Below are 24,576 nucleotides of genomic sequence, written 5' to 3'. Positions count from 1 at the left end.
ACTGCACTGGGTCCTGTTTTGTCATGTAATCTAATGTGGATTTTATAGTTTTTGTATTGTTTAATACAAACTTTCTCCAACTCTGCAGAACCAGTGGCTGCAGCAAAATAATCCTCCAAATAGAATCCCAGTTTATCTGTTTAAATCTGGCTCCATGATCTTTGTCCCTGCAGCTGGAGTTGGAAACAGTAAAGGGGATGTAAAGGCAAACATAAAATCCAATAAAATCTCTACACAGCCGCCAACTGCTCTACAGGGAAACAAACAAAGCTGCTTGAGTTCTGCATGGCTGGGAAGTAAGGTGGGGGCTCCCCCTGCTGTTCATAAGTATGATTGTTTCCCTGCTCAGCAGTTATGGACCGTCTGACAATTCCTATCCACAGCAGTAAATGAAGGGAGAATTTCACTGCATACAGTCAGGTTTCTTATAAAAATGATACACATTTTTTAATTAAAGTATATTGGAGATAGTAAAGAAAGTAAAAATGGGATTTTATTTTTTTTGCCTTTACATGCCCTTTAATCCGCCCTATTCGGATGTAATATTCATAGCCATGTAGGACATACCTCCCAACTGTCCCGTTTTTCACAGGACAGTCACGATTTTGACAGCTCAGCCCGCAGTCCCGGATTGGTACTGAAATGTCCCGACTTTCTCTTTGATCTGCTGCACTGAACAGCCAGAAAAAGATACAAACTTTCTAAAACTTAATTGGCTTTTGCCAGAGAGCCAAGAATACGTGGCTATACGTAATACTTCGATACTTTTGTAACAATTTAAGATAAGCAAATAAGTGATTGTAACAAAACTAGATCTCTTGGGGAAACTGTGACTTGCAGCTTAAAGGGCAATTCACTTGTAATAACACATACAAACCACAGAAATGTGTTCAAACTTCCATAAACTGCCAAATTTCATAATATAAACATGGTAATTAGGGTTGTGGCTACAAAACAGGTGTGGTCAAAAATATTTTGCCGCACGGAGCGTTCCAAATCTTTTTGTATCTCTTTTTATTTCCAAAATTTTGAGAGGTATGATGTTGGGGTTGCCCTAAGGCCAGCTATGTGTAGTGAAATTCAGAAGGCTCTGTTGACCTTGCACCTTCCTGGCTGCAACAGCTCTGACCAATAATGATGAGCGATGAATTCACTGCGAATTTCCACATTTCTCCATCTGTGAATTTTTTCGTGAGACAAAAAAGTCACCAAGACAAGATTGTTGCTGAGACAAAAGAGTCACCATAAGAAAAAATATCCATTGACTTTAAGGGTCAGGGCACACGCTCACATTCGGGGAGATTAGTCGCCCGGAGACAAATCTCCTCTTCTTCGGGGCGACTAATCTCTCCGAACTGCCTCCTGCGGCTAAAATGTAAATCGCCATCGGGATGGCACTCGGAGTGCTTCATTTTCCAAACACTTCTGAAAATGAAGCGTCCCGAGTGCCATCCCGCCGGCAATTTACATTCTAGCTGGCAGGAGGCAGTTAAAAAAAAAAAATCTCAGAGACAAAAAAAACCCATCCATTGAATTCCATTTGGAGCGGAAAAAATTGTTGTGTGGAAAAAAATGTCTTGCTGTCTATTGAATGCAATGTGTTTCGCAAATTTTTCATTGTTTTGCAAATTTTTTTGCAGTTTTGCAAAGTTTTCACAAAATGGGACAGATTCCTTCATCACTACTGACCATAACATACAAATGACAATGGAACAGTAACCTGTAGTGATTAATTTGTGTAATAAACAAGGGCTTGGAAACATACCTTGGGTTTTCTGCAGCAGGCTGAGAGACTTTTCCTCTAGTTCCCGGAGTGTGCAGGCATCGGAAGCGATGCTCTCCAGTAACTGGCAGCGCTGCTCTTCTAGGTGGGGTTGCTCATGAGTCACAACACTAGACAGGAGTTGATTTTGCAGTCCTTTAAATGTTACTGTGAAGTTTATCATTGTTACCATTATACAGACAGCAGGCAGAAAATGTGCATGAGGTGCCTGTGTGGTCATGTACAGTCTGAAAGAAAAAGAACTAGTATTAAAAATGATTGTTATACAAAAAAAGATGAAAGAGATCCTCTATTCCCTTTATTAGCTTAGTTGCTTTTTTTTTTTTTTGCTAGGAGTAAACACAAAACAGGTTATAAGAAAAACTAGAAAGTACTATGGAGAGTTCCCTCCAGTGACTTAGAGGCACATATATCAAGGGTCGAATTTCAAATTCATGTGAGTTTTTCTAAACTCCTTTAAATTCGACTATACTCAAAATTCAACTGGGGGGTTATTTATATAAAAAAAAAATAGAATCAGTGTCGGACTGGGAGACCAGGGGCCCACCCAAAAACCTTAGACCAGGGGCCCACCATAAAATCTTAGACCAGGGGCCCACTCTCAGTACTAACATTCTTCATCTCCTCAATCAACCTCTATTATCCTAGTCTGTTTTCTTTACATACTATAATCTATTATTCCATCTATTTAGCCTCTTTGTTCTCATAGAATAGGGAATGGCCATGAAATAGGCCAAAAGTTTAGCAGCATGAGGGCCAACAGACACCTTGACCCACCGGGAGTTTTCCTGGTATCCCTGTGGGCCAGTCCGACACTGAATAGAATATCTAAAACTCGGACGAATTTTACCGACTCGAAAACTATAATCGAATTCTAATTGGATTCTACTAAACTCGATTCGAGAAAAACTGGAATGTCAGGAAGGCCACTAACATGTACAAATTGATCTCTAGACCTCTCCCATTGACTTATACATGAACTCGTCAGGTTTTAGGTGGCGGATAGTTGAATTCAAGTTCTTAAACTGTCAGAGTATGATAAAACTCAAAATTCAAATTTAAATTAAAACACAAATCAAGTTTAGATAATTCACAATTCGAATATGATAGATTTGATCATAAAATTTTTTTGAAAATTCGAATTCGAATTTTCAATTCAACCCTTAATAAATCTGCCCCTTAATGTATTGCAAGGTCACACTCCTTCAGCCATTCCACTAGTGACAGCAGCTTTTTTTAGGTGACCCTGCAGCATTTAGCCCCTGCACCTGACAGTAAACCACAGAATCTCTATCCCTGGATTTATTGTGTTCTGCAGCCAACATCCTACTGTGCTTCTGGGGAATCACCCTTACGACACAACGGGCCAGATTCAATTCAGTGAGAAAAAGTTATATCACTGTCATGTGAAAACTTATGGACAAGATTCAATTCGAGGAGAAAAAACTTTTCTCCAAATTTATTCCCAGAGACTTCAATAGAGTTTTCACGTGATAAACCATGAGATACGTTTTTCTGAATTGAATTGCATCTCAAATTGAATCTTGTCCATGACTTTTTACGTGATAAACCTTTTTTCACCGAACTGAACCTGGTCTAATGTTTGAAAACACATGCCATATAGCATTGGTGGGATGATTATAAAGGAAAAAGTCATAGTACTGGGAACCTTTAAAGTGATAACCTTACCTAAAGTTTTGGTCGTATTCGATTTCAGAATCCCCTATCTTGATGAAATCTTGCCCTGCTCTTCGAAATATTTCTTTTCCTAATATGGGCTTAAGACTGGGGTCCAATTTTTCTGCAACATCCTTGTAAAAAAAAAAAAGAAGCATTAGTGAATATAATACAAAGAACCCTATGGCAGCACTAAGCACTTAAAGGGATACTGTCATGGGTTTTTAAAAGAGCAAACTGATTTTTTCATATCTAATTTTGAAATCTGACATGGGGCTAGGCATATCGTCAGTTTTCCAGGTGCCCCAAGTCATGTGACGTGCTCTGGTAAAATTCAGTCACTCTTTACTACTGTACTGCAAGTTGGAGTGATATCCCCCCCCCCAGCAGCCCATCAGTAGAACAATGGGAAGGTAACCAGATCCATGTCCCACTGTGACCCCATTCAGTTACATTAAGTACAAGAAACAACAGCCTGCCAGAAGGCAGTTCCATCCTAAAGTGCTGGCAGAGCCGTAACTAGAGGGGGGCGGGCCCTGGCGCGGGACGTGCAGCCGGGCCCCGCCCCCCACCGTACGGCCAGAAACGGTTGCATTAGAACAGTGGCGCGAGCTGCCGGGGGGCCCTGAGGGGGTGCGGGTCCTGGCCCAATCGCACCCCCTGCTCCCCCGGTAGTTACGCCACTGTGTGCTGGCTCTTTCTGAAAGCACATGACCAGGCAAAATAATCTGAGATTACACACCAATATTACAAAAAAAAGAAATACAATAGCTGGATTAGGAATTCAATTTTATATGGTAGAGTGAATTATTTGCTGTTTAAATAGTGTAATTTGGGAATTCAAACGACACTATAAAATCATGACAGAATCCCCATAAGCAACAACAGACTTACTGTACCTGCAAGAGAACAGCTTCTCCAAGGCGCATGGCATTCTCCATTATCTGCAGATAGTTGTCATCAGATGCGCGCACTTGTCTCAGCTTGGTACCTTCCATTTGACAAATCCACTTACACGCTTGGCCGTGAGGATCGATAAAGAGCGGCCAACGATGGCTATTCTTAACCAGTATTGCATTTTCAGTGGAGTACGGATCTAAAGGCAAACCTTCATTCTGCCACTGTCGCACCTGGGATATGAAGCAAAGAGCAGTTTTACTGTTTTTAGAGTTAAATTTTAGTTGCAGAAACTCTAAAATTTGGGAAGGAATAAAAAGAGATCAGTGAATCCAGCTGCACAGTGAGCTCGGAATGTGTGCAGGTTAAAAAGCAAACACACTGTACATGTTTTGGCTTCTGAATAGAAACAGGACTTACAGTACATCACACCATTCATAGAATAAAGGTGAATATCCATGTCTAAAAGTGATTTGCTTTGCAACCAGTGGTATGACTTCAATATAGCAGACACTTCTGGGGGAAGATATTGTAGAGTTGGGAGTTGGTAAGAACCTTATGTCATACACTGTAAAGCAGGGACTCTTAACCTGTGGTTTGGGTTGGGGTGGCCCACCATGATACCATTTAATTTAGCAAAGACACTTCTAATAAGGTGATAGTAAGATAAGGTACGCTATCATTTCTAAGACAATCTTGGGGTTATTGGACTAATCCCATAAGAAAAGAAAGTGATTGAGCAGGGTGTATATTCCAATAATGTAAATGCAGGTAAATGAGACTCATGGATACCGCAGCAATAATTCCAATCCAGGTCCCCTGTACGATGGTCTTGTTGTGGGGTGAGATCCTGTTTTGGAGGTAGAATATTCACCTTTACAGAAAATATTTTCTCATCAAAGAACCCCCTTGTGACAGTTGCAAACAGTCCTATCTGCCCTACCAAAGTGAATTGATGGAGATGTTTTATGCAGTGATGCTGCCTTTAACCAAATATGATATGTGCATTGGCTGTTGGTGCTGCATTTTCATTTGGCAACAAGGACAACAAGTTTCCTGGCAAAGGCAAGCTCTGTACCTCATTCTCTGAGGCCATTGCTCTGATGATCGAGTAATCTCCAGACAGAGGGATCTTGTAGGTTCTGCAATCTTCTAGCCATTCCTCTACAAGTTTTTCCCGATACTCTGAGGTAAACGCTCCACAATATGCAATAAATGCCGCAGAAACAAGGGTGTCTCCAATAATGCCTTCCATTGCAAGGTCAAGTCTGTCTACTGATTCCTTCCATCGGATCTGTGGTAATAATGCATTGAAGGAAGTCAGGTCATTCACATCACGTTAAAAGGTAAATGAGAGAACAGATATTGTGGGGCAAATTCACTAAAGGACGATGCGCCAAACACTAGCGTTAATTCGTTAGCGTAGCGCATTTTCGATAATTCGCCGATTCACTAATGGACACTGGAGTAAATTCGCTAGTGTTACTTCGCACCTTTACACCTGGCTAATTTGCGCAATGGACGTAACTACACAAATTCACTGACGCGCGCATTTTTCTGAACGCTACCTTTTACGCTAGACTTCCTTCGCCACCTCAGACGAGGCGAAGTGCAATAGAGTAGATAGGGATTGCTGGCGTTTTTTTCTTTTTTTATGGGTGATAGGCTGAAAAAGATCGAAAATTTTTTTGGGGCTACCCTCCTTCCCCCCTACATTTCCTAACTCATGGCACCTTAACTATACAGTGGGCACATGTGTAGGCCAAAATAAAAATTTTATTTGATGTTTTGAAGGTTTCCGAGGCTTGTGTAGTGCTGCTACATATACTTCCATTGTAAATTAAATTTGGCGCTGTATGCAAATTAAGCATCGCTAGCGTAACTTCGCTTTGCCTGGCGAATTAACGCTAGTGCAACTTCGCAACCTTTCGTTTCCCCTGAGCACAACTTTGGATTTTAGTGAATTTGCGTAGCGCTGGCGAAAATTCGCCTGGCGAAGTGCGGCGAATCGGACGCTGGTGCAACTACGAATCTTAGTGAATTTGCCCCTATGAGTGAGGCAGGTGGAGAACAATGCGCTGGAGAGAACAGATATTATGAGTGAGGCAGGTGGAACCCAATGTGTTGGAGAGAACAGATATTATGAGTGAGGCAGGTGGAGACCAATGTGCTGGTGTATCACAAGCTGGAGAGTGTTAGGAGTGTAGGAAAGAAGAGGTAAGGTGACAGAAGTATATGGTATCAGGTGGGGAAATGCATAGAGAAGGAGAGTGCTGCACTGGAGGCTAGTCAGACCTAGGAAGTGCAGCATTCATAATGTGGCAGTCAGAAAGGTATCAGTATATGAACTAAATGAGGGTCAGTCTAAGAGGAAATCATAATAATCTGGCAGTCCGATAGGATGTGTAGAAAGATGAGGGTAGCCAAGCTCATAATGTGGTAGTTGTAATGGTTGTGCAAAGAGGTGAGGAAGTGCAGTGCCCTTAATGTGGAAATACAAGTAAAAGGGTGGGCAGCTGGCAGCACTGGTCACCCATAGGATAGGGCAGCATGATTGCTGGGGATCACAGTAACTACCATGGTGAGCCTGGATTGGATAACTCCATGTTTTATTTTGTGCTTCTGCTACTAAGCACAGACTTTCCTTTAATAATGACATGAATAATAAAAGCAGATGCCAACCAATCTGCTTCTGCCACTATGAAGGAAGACACCTAACATTCCATTTTGCATTGATTTTGAAAGCACCCTTATCATTTACCCTTCCTTTCCTTTCCATAAAATGCCTGCTCTAAAAGAACAGAAAAAACTACTGTTGGGACATATGTGCACTATGAACCCCAATCACAATCTGCATGCAAACAATCAAAGCACCTTTTCCTCTGCCAAAGCAGAGATCAGCACAGAAGCCCTCTGTAACCTCTCTGTGGTCAGCTTCTTGCGATGAGCCATTAGCTCTTTCTCTGATACACTTTCATTGTACTGCTTTTGTATCAGCTGGAGATGCTCTTCCACCTGGAAAGGAAAAAGACCATTCAATGCTGTGTTTCAGGAAAAAGCTTCGCTAAAAGGCAGAATTTAATTCAGCAAATAGTGTTTTAATGGCTGAACATCAAACTAAGGAGTTGCACCTACTGATCATGAATAAGATCTTGGATGCAGAGTGACGGTGCCAACAAACACAGGGAAGAACAATGGGGCAAATTCACTAAGCGCCGAAGTGCCTAATGCTAGCGTCAATTCGCTAGCGTTGGGCATTTTCGTTACTTCACAAATTCACTAACGAATGCTGGCGTAAATTCGCTAGTGTTACTTAGCACCCTTATGCCTGGCGAATTTTCGCTACGGACGTAACTACGCAAATTCACTAACGCGCGCAGTGTACTGAACGCTACCTTTTACGCTAGACTTCCTTCGCCACCTCAGACCAGGCGAAGCGCAATAGAGTAGATAGGGATTGCTTCAAAAAAAGTTCAAATTTTTTCTAAGTCCCAAAAAACGCTGGCGTTTTTTCTATATTATGGGTGATAGGCTGAAAAAGATCGAAAACATTTTTGGGGCTCCCCTCCTTCCCCCCTACATTTCCTAACTCATGGCACCTTAACTATACAGTGGGCACATGTGTAGGGCAAAAATAAAATTTTATTTGATGTTTTGAAGTTTTCCCAGGCATTTGTAGTGATTCCTCGTATTCCTCCATTGAAATTTGAATTTGGCGCCGTATGCAAATTAACCATCGCTAGCGTAACTTCGCTTCGCTTAGCGAATCAACGCTATCGCAACTTCGCAACCTTACGCTACTCCTGTGCGCAACTTCGGATTTTAGTGAATTTGCGGAGCGCTGGCGAAACTACGCCTGGCGAAGTGTGGCAAAGTGCGGCGAAGTTACGCCTGGCGCAACTACGAATCTTAGTGAATTTGCCCCAATGTGAGTTAGTTGTGTATTTCTGTGAGCAAACACTGGGGTAGAACATTCATTGTACATATCATGGCTCTACATGGCTGGATTAAAGGGGTTGTTCACCTTTGAGTTAAACTTTAGTATAATGTAGAGAGTGATATTCTGAGACAATTTGCTTTTTTTTTATTATTTGTGGTTTTTGAGTTATTTAGTGTTTTATTCATCAGCTCTCCAGTTTGCAATTTTAGAAATCTGATTGCTAGGGTTCAAATTATCCTAGCGACCATGCATTGATTTGAATAACAAAAACATTGTAGCTTTACAGAGCATTTGTTTTTATAAGGGGTCAGTGACCCCCATTTGAAAGCTGGAAAGAGTCAGAAAAAAGGCAAATAATGTAATTATAAAGCTATAAGAAAATGAAGACCAATTGTAAAGTTGCGTAGAATTAGCCATTCTATAACATACTACAAGTTAACTTAAAGGTGAACCACCCCTTTAACATAGTATTTCTTTCGTTAGCTGAGCCTCACAGAGGCAGAGCCACACCGGAAGCAGACATATTTTGTTACATTTAAAAGAAAACTATTTTATTATGACATATATTTAGAATTCCAGTCTAAAGGACTGTGCCAGGGGATACGGATGTCATGAATCTTGGATGTCTCTTACCATGGCCAGACTTCTCTGCTTATGCTTCAGCCGCTCCTGTGCAAGTCCAAGGGCCTCTTGAGCTTCAGCCACGTGTTTTTGTTTAGGAGTCACCATCTTGAAACCAATATAATAATAAAAACAAAACAAACAAACAAAGAAAACCAAATGAGCAACGAATAAGGCCTGTGACTTTATAGCACTGGGGCATCATTTGCTAATATGGGTGCAGATGTTAGGTGCCAAAATCAATACCAAATAAATTGCATGCAACGTAAAGGCATAAATGTGCATGCATATCCTGCATGAATGTAAACGGGCATTATTTTTTACACATCTTAAACGAGGTCCCATATTGTTACATTTGTGACATGTATTTAAATATACTGTCCAAAGACAAATTATTGCATATACAATAGAGTTATACCTTTTTCACATCATGATAGTGTTCTAGGGCTAAAACCCACTGACAGAGAGAACGACAAGCACTGGATACCATTCCCACCTTCTGGGGGTTAAAATCAGGTGTTTTGGAAAATTTCTTAAGCTTCAGAAAAGCCTGAAAAAAAATCAGAACAATGTACAAATTACTTTGGCTAGATCTATCTATCTATCTATCTATCTATCTATCTATCTATCTATCTATCTATCTATCTATCTATCTATCTATCTGTCTGTCTGTCTGTCTGTCTGTCTGTCTGTCTGTCTGTCTGTCTATCTTTCTCTCTATTTTTATCTATCTATCTATCTATCTATCTATCTATCTATCTATCTATCTATCTATCTATCTATCTATCTATCTATCTATCTGTCATTTCTTTCTTTCTTATTTATAGGTGTTGGGTTGTAAGACAGTGTACTTCAATCCTTGCACTGGAAGAGAGAGAGAGTAAGGCTTAAAAAGTATCTCTCGTAGAATGACTGCTGATATTAGATGTAGGAAGGGTATATAACAAAAAATAGTAAAAAGACATTTCCATTTCTCTCTCTTACATGTCTTACTAAAGCATTTGTACAGGAATGTGCATCACTTTACCTTTTCAGGTATACAGTCTTTGTCTAGGCTGACCAATCTCTTGAGAAATCCTGGATCTGCAAGTAAGAGTTTTGCAGTAGGCCAGTCAGGTTTCTTCTGCAGCAACACACAAACTGCATTCATTACAGTCAGCACCAGGAAGGGAGGATGAGTGTAGACTCTAGGAGGATAAAAAGTGATTTAAGAGCTTGTATTGTAAAAAACAGGAAACAACATGCAGCAGAAGTCAGTATTTATGATTATTATATAATTATGCTCAATACAATACAATTTGGAATTGTCACAATTTAGATATACGTTTGCAGTGTGTAGATCGTGTGCGAGTAGCTACAATATAAAATAACAATGGCAAAGAAAAGATGCTGTGTTGCTGGTGACATTTTTATCTACTCTAGTCTTGTAGCTCCAGCTTTGATCTCTGCCTGCCATTAACATTGACTTCTGAGCCCTACATAACTGGTACATTTGCTGTGGCCGTGCCCAGCTTGCACTACACTTATGGGCCTTTACCCGGAAGCTTATCCTTTTTCCTCCTGTTTATGTGAAGGAACAAAGCATCTCATAGTCCTGGGAATTATGCCTGACTCCATGCTAACAGCATGTGATTAACAGAGGCCCACTTCATACAATAGGCAAAAGTGCAAAGAGCAGAAGAGTGTGAGCAAAGAATACTCTGCTATGTGGGTTTAACATAAGATGATTAATAGCTATTGGTGTTCAAGTACCATTGACAGTGCAAGGAGAATTACAGGACAGATCTTAACCACAGTGTTTCAATGTGGCAGTTTTCATGCAATGCCATTGGATCAAAATTTGAAAGGAAACGTTGCTTTGGAAAACAAGTTAATATGAAAGGTAGTTGCATGCTGTTTCACAGAAATGAAATTTCATGTAGTAGGACTTAGATTATTACAATTATTCAGCGCCTTCCAACCGTCACTGTTGGAGCAAGGGGACAATGCTCACAAGAACACATTACCTAACCAGGCTCAGAATGGACATAGAATTTAGTCAATTAAAGAAGAAGGAAATCTACTGAAGATGATTATTGTCAATAGATTAGCTGCAACAGTGCAAGATAGAACACTATATTTATTCTGTAGAATGTTTTACCATACCAGAGTATACAGCTCTAGATGTTCTATTTGGTTGTTTAGGGTAGCAGCTGCCATATTAGCTTGGTGTGACATCACTTCCTGATTGAATCTCTCCCTGCTCACTCATAGCTCGGGCTCAATTTTTTTCAGGGAGGGGAGGAGTGAGGGAGATCGAAGAGAAAACTGAGCATGCTCAAGCCCAAGCCCTGGAAGTTTATGCTGAAAACAGGAAGTCTAATGCAGAAGCCCATGAGTACACAATAGAAGGAAAGAAATGCTGTGTTTCTTTTGACACAGGACTCAGAGCAGCATTACTTTGAGGGTTTGCTGGTGTATTTATATAGAACTTTCTGATAAAGCTTACTTAATTTTAACCTTTCCTTCTCCATTAAAGCTCACTGTTTTCTAATTTGACAACCTTGTCTCACCATCTTAGATCTACCTCACTTATTCCACTTACTTGACTTCTGAGATGTCCCCTTTGTCCAAGGCATCAAGAGCAGACACCGCCTCTTGCAGGGCAGGGAGTACGTCATTAAGTTCTTGTACAGCTTGCTGCAAACAGGACAAGTCAGCAAGGACATCACTGTGCAACTTCACATTGCTTTAACAGCTTTATTTACATACTTCGTTATAAAAGAAAAGGATCTTTTTATTTATTTGGTAAATTACCGTATATATTCGAGTATAAGCTGTCCCGAGTATAAGCCGAGGTACCTAATTTTACCTCCAAAAACTGGGAAAGCTTATTGACTTGAGTATAAGCCTGGGGTGAGAAATGCAGCAACTTCTGGTAAGTTTCAATCAAAAAATTGAGGGTTTCTGCTCCCATTGGAGGTGCCGGTGTCTCGTTTTTGGATGCCGGTGACCATTGTTGGATGCCGGCGAATATTCTTGGAGACTATTCTTGGCCGCCGGCGACTATTCTTGGGTGCCAGTGACTATTCTTGGGCGCCGGTGACTATTCTTGGGCGCCAGCGACTATTCTTGGGCGCCGCCGACTATTCTTGGGTGCTGGCGACTATTCTTAGGCGCCGGCGACCGTTTTTGCGCCTGACCCGAGTATAAGCCGAGGTAGAGTTTTTCAGCATATTTTGGGGGCTGAAAAACTCGGCTTATACTCGAGTATATACGGTATACAGGCAAAAAAATGGGAAGGAAAGGACAAGTGAGTTTTTGCATTGTGAAAATCCACTAGATGTTATTTCCTATTTATTGCAGTGTGGGAAGATTCTTTTTCTAGTGTTTCTCAATAGAGATTCTATATTTTTATATTCTATTTAATGGGTTTTGGTCCAAGCAGCTTATGTCCATTTCCTATTGGCACAGGCTAGGATCCTCTCCTACAGCTGTACTGTGTGCAATTCCATTTATGAAACATCCAATTGTTTCTGAGAAATGAGTGCCCATAATTAATATGCTTCAATAGCATTTGAATTTTAATCAGAGTGTTGGACTGGGGTGCCGGGGGCCCACTAGAGACACAGTAATGAGTTTCTCCACAAGGCTACCTGACGCTGCACCCCTAAACCCCGTGATTTATGAGATATCAAACTGGGCAATCAAGAGAGATTTGCAGCAGCTTGATATTTCCCTATTTATTAAAGGATGAGAAAACCTTAAAAATACGTGAATGTAAAATTGATGAGGGTGGTATTCTAAGCACTTTAGCAATGTACATTTATTATTTATTTATTTTTCATTCCAAGATATTAAAGGATACACATACTGTTAACAGGAATGAATTTTGATAAAAAGCAGCGCTACCTGCTGGTCATTATCTGATCAGTCTGACCACCAAGTAGTCAAGGAAGTTGTCAGGAGAAAGATGTTCTTCTGTTTAGGAAAAAATTAGAAACCTTTCTTAAATCTTTCCTAACCAGAAAAAATATCAGACCAGCCCTCTTTCTTTCTCCTGACAACTTCCTTGACTATGGGGTGGTCGGAAAATGACCAGCAGGTGGCGCTGTTGTAACAAAATGAATTCATATTAACAGTACGTGTATTCCTTAATATCTTGGGATGAAAAACAAATAAATAATGAATGCACATTGCAAAAGTTCTTAGAATAGCACCCTCATCACTTTTACATTCACTTATTTTTAAGGTTTACTTATCCTTTTTATACATTCCTGACTTGCTAGGAAATGTATTGGCAAGCATTGATATATTTAACAGAATTGATATATTTATGAAAGCAAATATGTGTCTGTTTGTCTTTCAGCATCATTCTGCTCAATGGGGTGTAAGAGCTCAACAGCAGCACTTTAAACTTCTCCTGTAATTATGAAATTATTGCTTTATCTTTGTGATATGGGAACTGAAATAAAGAATAGTGACACTTATTCCAACAAGTGCCTGATGCATATTAGCAGTCCCACAGTGCCCCTTTGTAATGTACTGTGTGTTTAGAGATCACCTCAGCATAATCTTGTACAATCTTTGTCTCCGCAGCCATAACTTCTTCTTCTTGGGCTACTATAGCTCTGACCTGCTCCACCACAACTGAGTCTTTCTGGGCTTTTGCAATGAGAGTTTCTATTTCCTAAAAAAAAAACAAAAAAAAAAACATAAAAACGAATAATACCATTAAAATGTAAATCAGCATTAGGGCAGATTTATAAAAAGGTTTAACTGCTTTTTCCTTTAAAACTTTAGGGCTCATTTACAGCCCTAAAAAAAAGGACGCAACTTGTTGTCAGCACTGATGCTATTTGAGTCCAAGATGCTCCTTGCACTTCCCTATTGTATCCAATTTGTGGGTGGATAATGGTGGTGAGTCCAAAATTGCATTTTATGCACTGCAATTCTGGTTGTAAATAAGCCCATTTGTGGCTCACATTTTACATTTAGGAAAAACTTTTCACCAGATTAAAATACATTCATTTATTAAAGCTTTTTTTCATCATTCCTAATCAAAAATATGCACAATTTTGAGCAGGAAAAAAACTTTTTATCTCGAAATTTAGCCGGAAAAAAAATCTTAATGAAGCTGTGAGAAAATTGTATGCAAGTCTATGGGAAGCTCACACAATTCAACAAATATTTTTTCACATCTCGAGAAGAATAGTAAATTAAGAAAAATCATTTCTGCTGCACTGGTGATAATTGACAAGAGAAATTGCTTTTTTTCTAATCTCCTAATTTGGCATTCCCAGAATACTCTCACATTTCCTACAATATCCAACGCTATCCAAGCAGAATGAACATTTTCTACCTTATTTGTTTGGTACCTGAGTTTTGTGTTCTATTTGGGGTCCCAATGCTACTAACTCCTGCTGCATCGCTTCAATGGAATCCGCTGCCCCCAGCAGCTTGGAGAGTCCAGTGAAAAACCGGAATCTAAGGATGAAGCCAAAAGTTTTATAATGTTAGGAATCAATATAAATGTTAGATTAACACATACCTATCTCTCGGGCCCAGGCCCGGACTGGCAATCTGTGGGTTCTGGCAAATGCCAGAGTGGCTGCTATAACGTCCCATAGAAAGTCAGTATTTAGTGGGCTGTGGAGGCTGTTTGGGCCTCTATGTGGGCTGATTGGGCCTCTGTGTACCTGAAATGCCAGGGCCTATTTTAATTCTCAGTCTGGACCTGCTCGGGCCCAGTAAATTTTAAAATATAAAACAATAGCCGGTAAGGGGCCCCAAGGATCCCCTGATGTCTCGTTCCATCTTATACAAGATAGACAACAGAAGAAAATACAAATTTGAAAGTAGAGTACATCCTATGGTACAGAAGAACCTAAACATTAATCCATATAATGATACAAAATACACCAAAATGTTTCATCTGTTGAATTTATATATGGATAGAACTTTTTCTCCATGGAAAAAAACCTGAGTAAGTGACTCACATAGAACTGCATCTGGTCCATTTGTAATCAAAACTTGGATAGCCAATAAATTGAGTCTACACTTGAGTCTACACTCACATACTTCCTGTACAAATTCAGTGCAATCTGACCCTCTATGAGCCTGGACATTTAGAGGCACATTTATCAAGTGTCGAATTTCGAATTGATGTGAGTTTTTTCCCATGAACTGGAAATTCGACCAATCAAAATTTATTAATAAAATCAATTTTTTTTAAAACTCGGGTGAATAGGATCGACCCGAAAACTTGAATCAAATTTGATTTCAAATTCGAAACTCGATTCAAGTTTTTTTCTCCAAAAAGAACTCGAATGTCAGGAAGACTGAAAACAACTCCAAATTGATACCTGGATGTTTTTCATTGACTTAATCAGCAATTCGGCAGGTTTTAGGTAGTGAATAGTCGAATTTGAGTTCTTATAGGGCCGTGTATGATAAATCAAGAAAATCAAGTTAGATATTTTGACCATAAAAAAAACTCGAAAATTCGAAATTCTAATTTTCAATTCGACCCTTCATAAATCTGCCCCTTTATTGACCCTCAGGTAAATTGGCCCATGCATGACCAACTTAGCCTAAGAATCTGGACATGGGTAAGGCAATATAAAAATGAGCGTACAATCTCTGACTTCTCGAATTGAAACGCCCCAGTCTCTGTCTGTGCAATGTCTGTGTTACAATCACAACCATTTACCTGTCTGTCAGGACAGTTTGTTTCTTTGAGTGCAGGATCTTTGAAAATGTGTCAATGAATCCCAAGTAATTCTGGGGGGTAACATAGTAGTGGCGCCGGGTCTCTCGCAGATACCGCTCAGTCCTTTGTGACACGCTCTTGTGAATATTAACACACATCTGGGAAACACTGTCTCTTAACTCCTGAAAAAGAGATCTCTGGTTGGATCAGGGTAAAGGCAAATCCCTGTGTTTTTTTAACAGAGTATAATTGAGGCTGCAATGTGGTTCTGTTCTTAGCACCTGCCCTAGGGCTAGCAGTAAGAGCAGGGCTGGCCAGTGCTGTTCTTTGCACATCTCACACCTGTTTTTTTAAATCCAGTACGAGGTTCAAAGCGCAATCAGTTCCCGGGCAGAAGTGCTCCATACATAACCACTAACAGGAGGGCCCTTAATGATCTTGCACTTTTACCTGCTTGATTTGTTAGTGCCCCAATCATTTCAGTTATAAATAATCTTTTATTTCAGTATATCCTTTTAAAACATAATACTGTAAAATAAAAATAGATCTCACCTGATTATTCTGTAGCATGTCCTCTTGTAAGGTGTAGCTCTTGGCCACATTCAGGAGAGCCTCCTCGGGCCACTCATCGTACCAATCAATTGTGCAGCAGTTTACCAGAGATGGGTGAGAGCGGCAGTACTCCCTGAAGGTGTTCCCTGCTGGGCTCAGTGCCAGTACTATATGGAGCTTGCATTGCACCCTCTAAGCACAAGTACAAAAGAAATAATAGAGCATTAGTGCATAAAATGTATCTGTATGCTAGGGGAGATAGTAGGCTACTGGGCATTTGTTCGCCATTATAAAGTTCTGGAGGATTTAAGGGGAAGTTAAAATATAGCTTAGACGCCAATATATTTTTTGATGGAACCAAGGTTAAGAATAGGAGGTAAGGTAGGAATACATTTCCGCTAAAAGGTAAGGGTTGCTGTGTGTCCTTTAAAGAGGTGAGTACTTGTAATGCGTTGCTGGTACATGTACTCATTTAATAAACACACAGTATGTGATCTGTTGCTAATTGCTGAGCTATTTCTTCCAGCATCAATAAATGTATGCTAGGATTTGTAGTTTACAACAGCGGGAAAGCAGCAGTTACAATGCCTTGTGCCCTCAACATGCCCCCAGCTCGTTATTTTGTGTTGCACTGCCTCGTCTTCACTTAAAATAGGATGCTGATGAGCAATGGGCCTCAGATGACCCACTACAGATAATCAAGACAAGGCAGGGATTTTAATGGTGAGACTCACTATGTATATGTTCAGTACCTGCAGGAAGAAAGAAAGCAATGATTGTGGACTCTGGGACTGGGCAAGTTCTGGGGCTGCAGACTGGAATTCCACGAACAGACCATCAAGTTCTTCCTTGTCAAACAGATCAGGAACCTCCCCTGAGTTAAGGAGGCAGTTTAGATCTTCCAGAAAGGAATCCTGGGACAGTGAAAGACAGAAAAAGAATGCTCAATATACAGGCAGATAATACTAATGTTAACATCATATCCATATAAACCAATACCATATTAAGACCTGTAGGAGATAACTGAGGGCCTGTAGTTGTAGTGCAATGAAAATATGTACAGGTGGAGTAATAGGTTACAACGGTTTTCCCTGCCAGTATTACCCAATTTGTGCTGGTGAATTACTTCTCTTCTACGGTGTTTATTTCCTTGACATTTGCTGCAGTTATTTCTGAACTTAAAGGGATTCTGTCATGATTTTTATGATGTAGTTTTTGTTTCTAAATTACACTGTTTACAATGCAAATAATTCACTCTACAATATAAAATTTAATTCCTGAAACAACAAGTGTATTTTTTTAGTTGTAATATTGGTGTGTTGGCGCCATCTCATTTCATTTTTGCCTGATCATGTGCTTTCAGAAAGAGCCAGTACTTTAGGATGGAACTGCTTTCTGGCAGGCTGTTGTTTCTCCTACTCAATGTAACTGAATGGGGTCACAGTGGGACATGGATTTTATACTATTGAGTGTTGTATTTATGTCTACTAGGGAGCTATCTGGTTACCTTCCCATTGTTTTGCTGATGGGCTGCTGGGGTGGGGGGTGACATCACTCCATCTTGCAGTACAGCAGTAAAGAGTGACTGAAGAGCACACAACTGGGGGCAGCTGGGAAACTGACAATATGTCTACTCCCATGTCAGATTTCAAAATTAAATATAAAAATATCTGTTTGTCTTTTGAGAAACTGTGCAGAATTCTGCTGGAGCAGCACTATTCCTGGGCCTCAAAAGGGGCTCTTGTGCTTGGTTATAATACAGTGCACATTTGTAGATGAGTGTGTTGTGAGTTGAAATTCTACAGCTTGCTGTGCCTGGACCAGGCTCTAGGGAGGCTGCACTTCTACCCAGAATACTGATGTTAACACCCTTACATAGAATATGTCTGCACCAGTCAGGAGGAACAGTGTGCATCTATCTAGAATCTAGAATCTAGAATGCTCTGAGGCTGATATCCTTACCTGGACTATGTCTGCCCCAGTCAGGAGAAATACTGTGTTTTTCCCCAATAATCCTGTTTTTTTGAACACTTTCTTGAGTTCCTCTCTGAAGTCATCATGGCTGTAACTTTGAGTGATAGACAGTCGGTAGAGTTCACACTCTGCTATGTAGCTGGCCATTGAGGCACTGGTTACCTTCCCTGTTCCATCCAGTCCAACCTGAGAAGACACATTATGAAGATTAGGAAGCCATCTTTCAGATGCTATACAGCCAGAGAGACTGATCATTAGTTCAACAAGCTTCCAGGGTCTTACCGAGTCAGATATAAAAATCAGTTTATAATGATAGTGATATAATGGCTAAACTGTACATGTTCATTGTATTACATAAGAGATAATGTTTACACTAAAAAATAACAATAAAGTGTCTTTGGGTTGCTATGGCTACTATATTTCCCAACCAGTCAGTGGGTACTACATTACATTACCACTCTCTAAGAGGGTGAGTGACCTTCGTAACTAGCTTAAATAGCAAAGAAAAAAGGAATGAAACCATAAACATATATGAAAAACAAAAACAGAAGGCCAAGTCAAAATTATCTTACATGAACCCTATCTATACAGCTTGGGGTGCTGGTGGCGAAAAAAGGTGAAGGGAATAAAGAAATAAAACTCAGGTCAACAGTCAATAAAATCACATATGACGTGTAAGAAAAAAAATTGTCAGATACAGCTTACTTGGCATCCCTGGAATATGTTGGGTGGAAGAAGTCAGCTGTACCTTATGAAATGTGTTATTTTTTTTACATACACACCCCATCTAATTTTATTATTATGTATGATTCATATCGTAGGGGACAGTCAAACAGCATATTCATATACAGAGACATTACAGATGAAACAAGTCTAAGGATCGGTTTCTTACCAGCATCATATGGCCGCCTGGCTGTCTGAACACTCTTGCAGCTCTAATGATGTGCTGAACAGCTTCATCAAAGAAAATGTAAGTGTTCTGTAAACAAAATTAATATATTATACATTATCTTGATTTGTGCTTATATTAAAATCAAAGGGACAGTAAAGGCCATTTCTGAATGTCCTTCTAATAATTATTCAAAGCACTTTCTACTAAATATTGATATACTGTTTAATCTTTTCATCACTGTTGCCTATATTTAATCTGTACACACAGTCAACCAGTAAAGAACCTGTAGGAGGCAGTATGGTTTAAGTAATCTCTGCAGTTGTAGAGTTTTTTTTGTATCCTTCTAGCATGGTTTATAAATCCGTCTTACTGATTAATATGTATAGGCTTTATCAGCTGAAGGATAAAAGGGTGGTGCCCCCACACTGCTTTTGTGATACCACAAAGCTACAATATTTTAAAATATATCTCATATCACACTCAAATATTACATCCTTTGAATGTATATGTACGTACGTAGATACACACATATATATATGTGCGAGTGTGTGTGTATGTGTGAATTTCTGCATATACATTCTGAGAATGTAATATTTTTTCAAAAGACCGAAGTGTGCAATGCCACTGATCTAAAAAAAAAAAAAAAATATATATATATATATATATATATATATATATATATATATAGTGAATAAAGTACCCCTTATAGTAAAATATAAGGACATTATAAGTCACCAAGCAGTTCATGACCATATAAAAGCACAAGGCCGAATCCTTTATTTAGACTCAACGTTTCGATCCGTTACTGGGATCTTCGTCAGGAGAAAAAACTACAAACAACCAGAAATCCCATAATCCCACAGGATTTAACCCCACGGTGTAAATTTGGTGCCAAATCCATTGCTAGGCAACCATTATTGATATTAGTCGGTGCAGAATAGCATATAGATTAGATAAAATGTGTAGGGAACTATGGGCAGATACGTTTAGAAGGGAAAGTAGTATAGACCCCAGGTTACAAATCCGGGTGAAAAGGAGAATTGCTGTGCCATTCAATGCGCTACCTATTAGGACCTGTTCCCAGCAGTCTCTCTGGTATGCCACCTAGGTCTTCTTACCCAATCGATGAGCAGTATAGCGGTGGGTGTGCGCAACTGCGCACCCGAGTTCCATTCTGCGTCCTCTGGCTCCTGAACTGTTGTTAGGCGACCGATTTAGACAGTTTAAACAGTTTGCTAGCGGTGAACCCATGCGCCACTCTGGTCACTTTGGACCGATCAGCAGTCACTGCTGCTCAGTGTTACAGATTACTCCTTAATTGCTGAAGGGTGCAGTACTTACAGATGGGTTAGCTGAACTCATTTTCATTTTTATTCGATACTCCTCCAGCCTGGATATAAGCTTTTTATGGTTGGACACAGGTCGATAAATTTTGGTTTTACTCGTGTCCAGAAAGTCGGCAAACTGAACTGCATCCTGCATCAGTTTCTCCTTGGGCCAGGAAATCTAAAAGAGAAACAAAGCTAGGCTTGTTTTATTTATCTTTTTGCTAAAACTTCCAGAGAGCTACGGTGGAAACAAGAAAGGGTTGATGAAAATTGTCCAACCCTCAGGTCCACCAAGACCTGGACCCACCAGGAGATCTTCTATTACTCTGGATTATAAATGGCATCCTGGCAAACTGGCATGCACTTTCTCCCTGCCAATTATTATATCTAATACAAAGCAAACATTGACATTGTCTAACATAGAAATAAATAGCAACGTTAACTCCCAGACTTTTTAATTTTTCATTCATAAATGATGAGCAAGGCCAATAACATGTATTGGAAAAACCCATTAACTAATGTTTGATTCTAACAATCACTCACAGCCGTGACAATGTGCACCTGTTCCAAGGATTAATGTTTCCAAGGATACACTGGTTACCCTCTCTATAGATTCTGACTTGCAGCTTTACTCACTGTGACCAGTTGATGATTTATCCTCATTACTCCTATAAGTTATAGTTAAAGGGGAACTATCGCGAAAATGAAAATTTAATACAGGTATGGGATCCGTTATCCGGAAACCCGTTATCAAGAAAGTCTCCCATAGACTTCATTTTATCCAAGTAATCCAAATTTTAAAAAATTATTTCCTTTTCTCTGTATTAATAAAACAGTAGCTTCTACTTGATCCAAACTAAGATATAATGAATCCTTATTGGAAGCAAAACCAGCCTATTGGGTTTATTTAATGTTTACAAGATTTTCTAATATCTTAATTGTATGAAAATCCAAATTACAGAAAGATCCGTTATCCAGAAAACACAAGGTCCCAAGCATTCTGGATAACAGGTCCCATACCTGTATAAGCTTCAGCATACTGAAATAAGAAGTTTTCTAAATACAATCAATTAAAAATGTTGTACCATTTCTAATCAATTAAATATTCAGCATTGTTTTCTGAAATAATCAAGTTTATCTTCACTATTCCTCTCTCAGCATCTATTTCTCTTCATTCTCTCTTCATTCAGGAGTTGAGTGTCAGATATTTATTGACAATTAAATATAATATATCTTATAGGGGGCTCCTTTTGCCTAGAAGATGTATTAGAGCTCACTCTATTAAAATCACCAGACATCATGTCTCTCTACATGCAGGATTTGTGCAAAAGGCAGTTATTTTGTTAGATTTTGTTTGTACTGGAATCAGTTATTTGAATGAGCTCTAATACATCTGCTAGGAAAGGAAGTCCCCCTATAAGATATATTGGATCATTCATATGACACCCAACTGCTGCATGAAGACAGAATGAAGAGAAACAGATGCTGAGAGGGGGATAGTGAGAATAAACTTGATTATTTTAGAAACAATGCTGAATATTTAATTGATTCATATTTGTGAACAACAGACACATAAATATTACCAGAATAAATTGCTCTCTGGTCCATCTGTCTATGTAACAGAAAACCTAAACTAAATATAATTTTTGTAGCCATTGGCTGTTATCATTCAGGGTTACCTTTACCTACCTTGAAATAATTATGAAGCTCATCGGAAAGAAACTGAAAAAACTGCGCTCTGTCCGTGGGCTGGGTCAGACGATCGTGAAAGACACGTGTGGCCTCGTGCAGTAAGAGCAGCGCAGCACTGTCCTTTGTTACCATTACAGACTCATTAGCCTGAAGCAGCCCTTGAAGTACCTGTAAAATAATTTGATTCTAAGTCATTGAGGAACATATGTGATAAATAATATAAAATATTTGCCCAGTACCCATTCTACAAAATGGTTTTTGCCCATTGTCTGTGCTTTATCCTTATGTACAAGACCCAAGGGGTGCACTAACTACAAGCTGTAGGGCTGTAGGAATAGCTCTAAATTAAATCGCAATTCCTTCTACCTTGGCTTCAGCATGGGGTGTCAAGTTGTTAGGAACCACCAAGTTGCCTACTTCAGATCCCAGGTTGATGCTCCCCTTCTTTGCAAAATGCATTGGCCTTTTCTTCTCAGCACTTTGCTTCCATTCTCTTCCAGTGCCCCAGCGCCCTACCTTTCATCGTCCTTTAAAGGGGTTGTTCACCTTGAATGAACTTTTAGTATGACGTAGAGAGTGATATTCTGAGACGATTTGCAATCGGTTTTCGTTTTTTATTATTTGCGTTTTTTGAGTTATTTGGCTTTTGATTCAGCAGCTCTCCAGTTTGCAATTTCCTGGTGGCTAGGGTCCAAATTCCCCTAGCAACCATGCAGTGATTTGAATAAGAGACTGGAATATGAATAGTGGAGGACCTGAATAGAAAGATGAGTAATAAAAAGTAGCAATAACAGAGCTTTTGTTTTTTTTAGATGGGGTTAGTGACCCCCAATTGAAAGCTGGAGAGAGTCAGAAGAAGAAGGCAAATAATTCAAAAACTCTAAAAAAGAAAAAATGAAGGCCAATTGAAAAGTTTCTTAGAATTAGCCATTCTATAACATACTAAAAGTTTACTTAAAGGTGCACCACCCCTTTAAGTTATAGTGCACGGATTTACAGTTGGGTTGCTTCACTGAAGTTAAGTAATGATATTGGTGATTTTCTTGTGTCCATGAATGCAATCTGCTAGAGGAACCCTAGAACTACAACTGCTCTATATTACTAAATATTGTACACAGTTTTGAGGATAGTATCCCATTTAAATGGCACAGAACTGTAAAGATATAAGAAACTACAGAGGTTCAACCTGTATCCCTTTCACTGTTGCTAAACAACGTTTCCCTTCAACCCCTGACTACACGTGTAGTTGGACACAACCCTACACAGAATATTTTTATGACATTTGAAGACAAGAAAAGTGAAACAAAACATGCTTATTTGAATGATTACCTTAAACAAATCCCTTAAATTAAAAGTGTAGTGACATTTGGCTGGGGTGGGGAGCATGCTGCTGCACATCTTTAAGTAAATGGCGATTGCGGAGGAAGTTAATAAATCTCTGCATTTCTGGATTTCAGCCAAAAAGTTATTGCTCTGCAGAAAGGAGCCGAGTGGAACCTGTAAAGAGAGATCCATACACAACTATTTAGTATACTTGTACAGTAGTGTTTCAGTAACACTTTGTAAAAAAATAAATAAAACTAAATGCATATTGTAGGTTCCTTTGCTAACATGGTAAATATAGCGACAGGCAAGCACCAATCCGGAACCTCAAATGTAGAATCCAGTAGGCCGTAGTTTAAATAATACAAATTTTATTTTTCATTATGATTAAAAACAAAAGCCTGTTGTTTTTAATCATAATGTAAAATAAAATGTTTTATTTAAACTACGGCTTCCTGGATTCTACATTTGAGGGCCCGGATTGGTGCCTGCCTGTCGCTATATTTACCAGTGGTTCACTCCCTAATGCTGAAGATCTGGGGTATGAGAACCTGGACCCACCGTTTCAAGCGGTAAGACAAATAACAAAAAAAAAGTGCAAAAAACCCAATTTCTATCACTGCCGCAGTATAATATATATATAAGAGCAGCAGTAAAACATGGATAAGTATAATAGAAAAATGAAAAATAATCACAGTTCACCCCAGTCTTTGGGTGCATATATACATACCAAATAGCAAAAGTGAATTTTTAAAAAAAAAAACAAAAAAAAAACAATAAGTGGTTTAAAAATTCAAATACATTTATTAGGACAATACAGGTGAAGGCCTAATGCGTTTCATGCCTATTTGGGGCACTTACTCATAGGCTTACTCCCAGCCTATGAGTAAGTGCCCCAATAGGCACGAAACACTTTAGGCCTTCACCTGTTTAAACCACTTATTGGTTTATTTAAACTGAGCTTTTCATGTCTTTTATGTAATATATATGCCAGGTTATATGGGTACAGTGCACTGCAGCTATCTGACAGCTTTTATGTGCTTATATACAATATCAAGATCTTCAGAGGGCTGACCCCAAATAAAAGTCTACCTAATGATGAAAAATGTAATTCTAAATGACTTAACAATTATACATTTATTAAAAATGTTCAATGATGTTACAGCAAATGAAATCCCTCAAAGCAAGTTACAGGTATGGGATTCA

The 24,576-nt window shown here is 39.3% G+C and overlaps 1 protein-coding gene across 1 annotated transcript in view; it reads right to left on the bottom strand.

Annotated features, from left to right (window-relative positions):
- dnah14.L (dynein axonemal heavy chain 14 L homeolog) overlaps positions 1 to 24,576 on the bottom strand; it is a 157,065-nt gene that overhangs the window by 28,885 nt on the left and 103,604 nt on the right. Inside the window, exons 51-69 of the mRNA XM_018262651.2 lie at positions 23,377 to 23,544; positions 22,045 to 22,215; positions 20,369 to 20,533; positions 19,028 to 19,114; positions 18,124 to 18,321; positions 16,914 to 17,075; positions 16,162 to 16,353; positions 15,610 to 15,791; positions 14,276 to 14,384; positions 13,462 to 13,587; positions 11,503 to 11,597; positions 9,946 to 10,105; positions 9,337 to 9,468; positions 8,931 to 9,026; positions 7,232 to 7,372; positions 5,436 to 5,651; positions 4,360 to 4,590; positions 3,473 to 3,594; positions 1,766 to 2,010 (exon numbers count right to left, since the gene is read on the bottom strand). Coding sequence (XP_018118140.1) covers positions 1,766 to 2,010; positions 3,473 to 3,594; positions 4,360 to 4,590; positions 5,436 to 5,651; positions 7,232 to 7,372; positions 8,931 to 9,026; positions 9,337 to 9,468; positions 9,946 to 10,105; positions 11,503 to 11,597; positions 13,462 to 13,587; positions 14,276 to 14,384; positions 15,610 to 15,791; positions 16,162 to 16,353; positions 16,914 to 17,075; positions 18,124 to 18,321; positions 19,028 to 19,114; positions 20,369 to 20,533; positions 22,045 to 22,215; positions 23,377 to 23,544 — 2,998 coding nt within the window. The remainder of the gene's footprint in view (positions 1 to 1,765; positions 2,011 to 3,472; positions 3,595 to 4,359; positions 4,591 to 5,435; positions 5,652 to 7,231; positions 7,373 to 8,930; positions 9,027 to 9,336; positions 9,469 to 9,945; positions 10,106 to 11,502; positions 11,598 to 13,461; positions 13,588 to 14,275; positions 14,385 to 15,609; positions 15,792 to 16,161; positions 16,354 to 16,913; positions 17,076 to 18,123; positions 18,322 to 19,027; positions 19,115 to 20,368; positions 20,534 to 22,044; positions 22,216 to 23,376; positions 23,545 to 24,576) is intronic.

Source organism: Xenopus laevis, chromosome 5L (genome assembly GCF_017654675.1).
Source record: "Xenopus laevis strain J_2021 chromosome 5L, Xenopus_laevis_v10.1, whole genome shotgun sequence".
Classification (NCBI taxonomy): domain Eukaryota; kingdom Metazoa; phylum Chordata; class Amphibia; order Anura; family Pipidae; genus Xenopus; species Xenopus laevis.
Note: the sequence above shows the minus strand (reverse complement) of the source record. Positions and strands in the feature narration are given on the sequence as shown.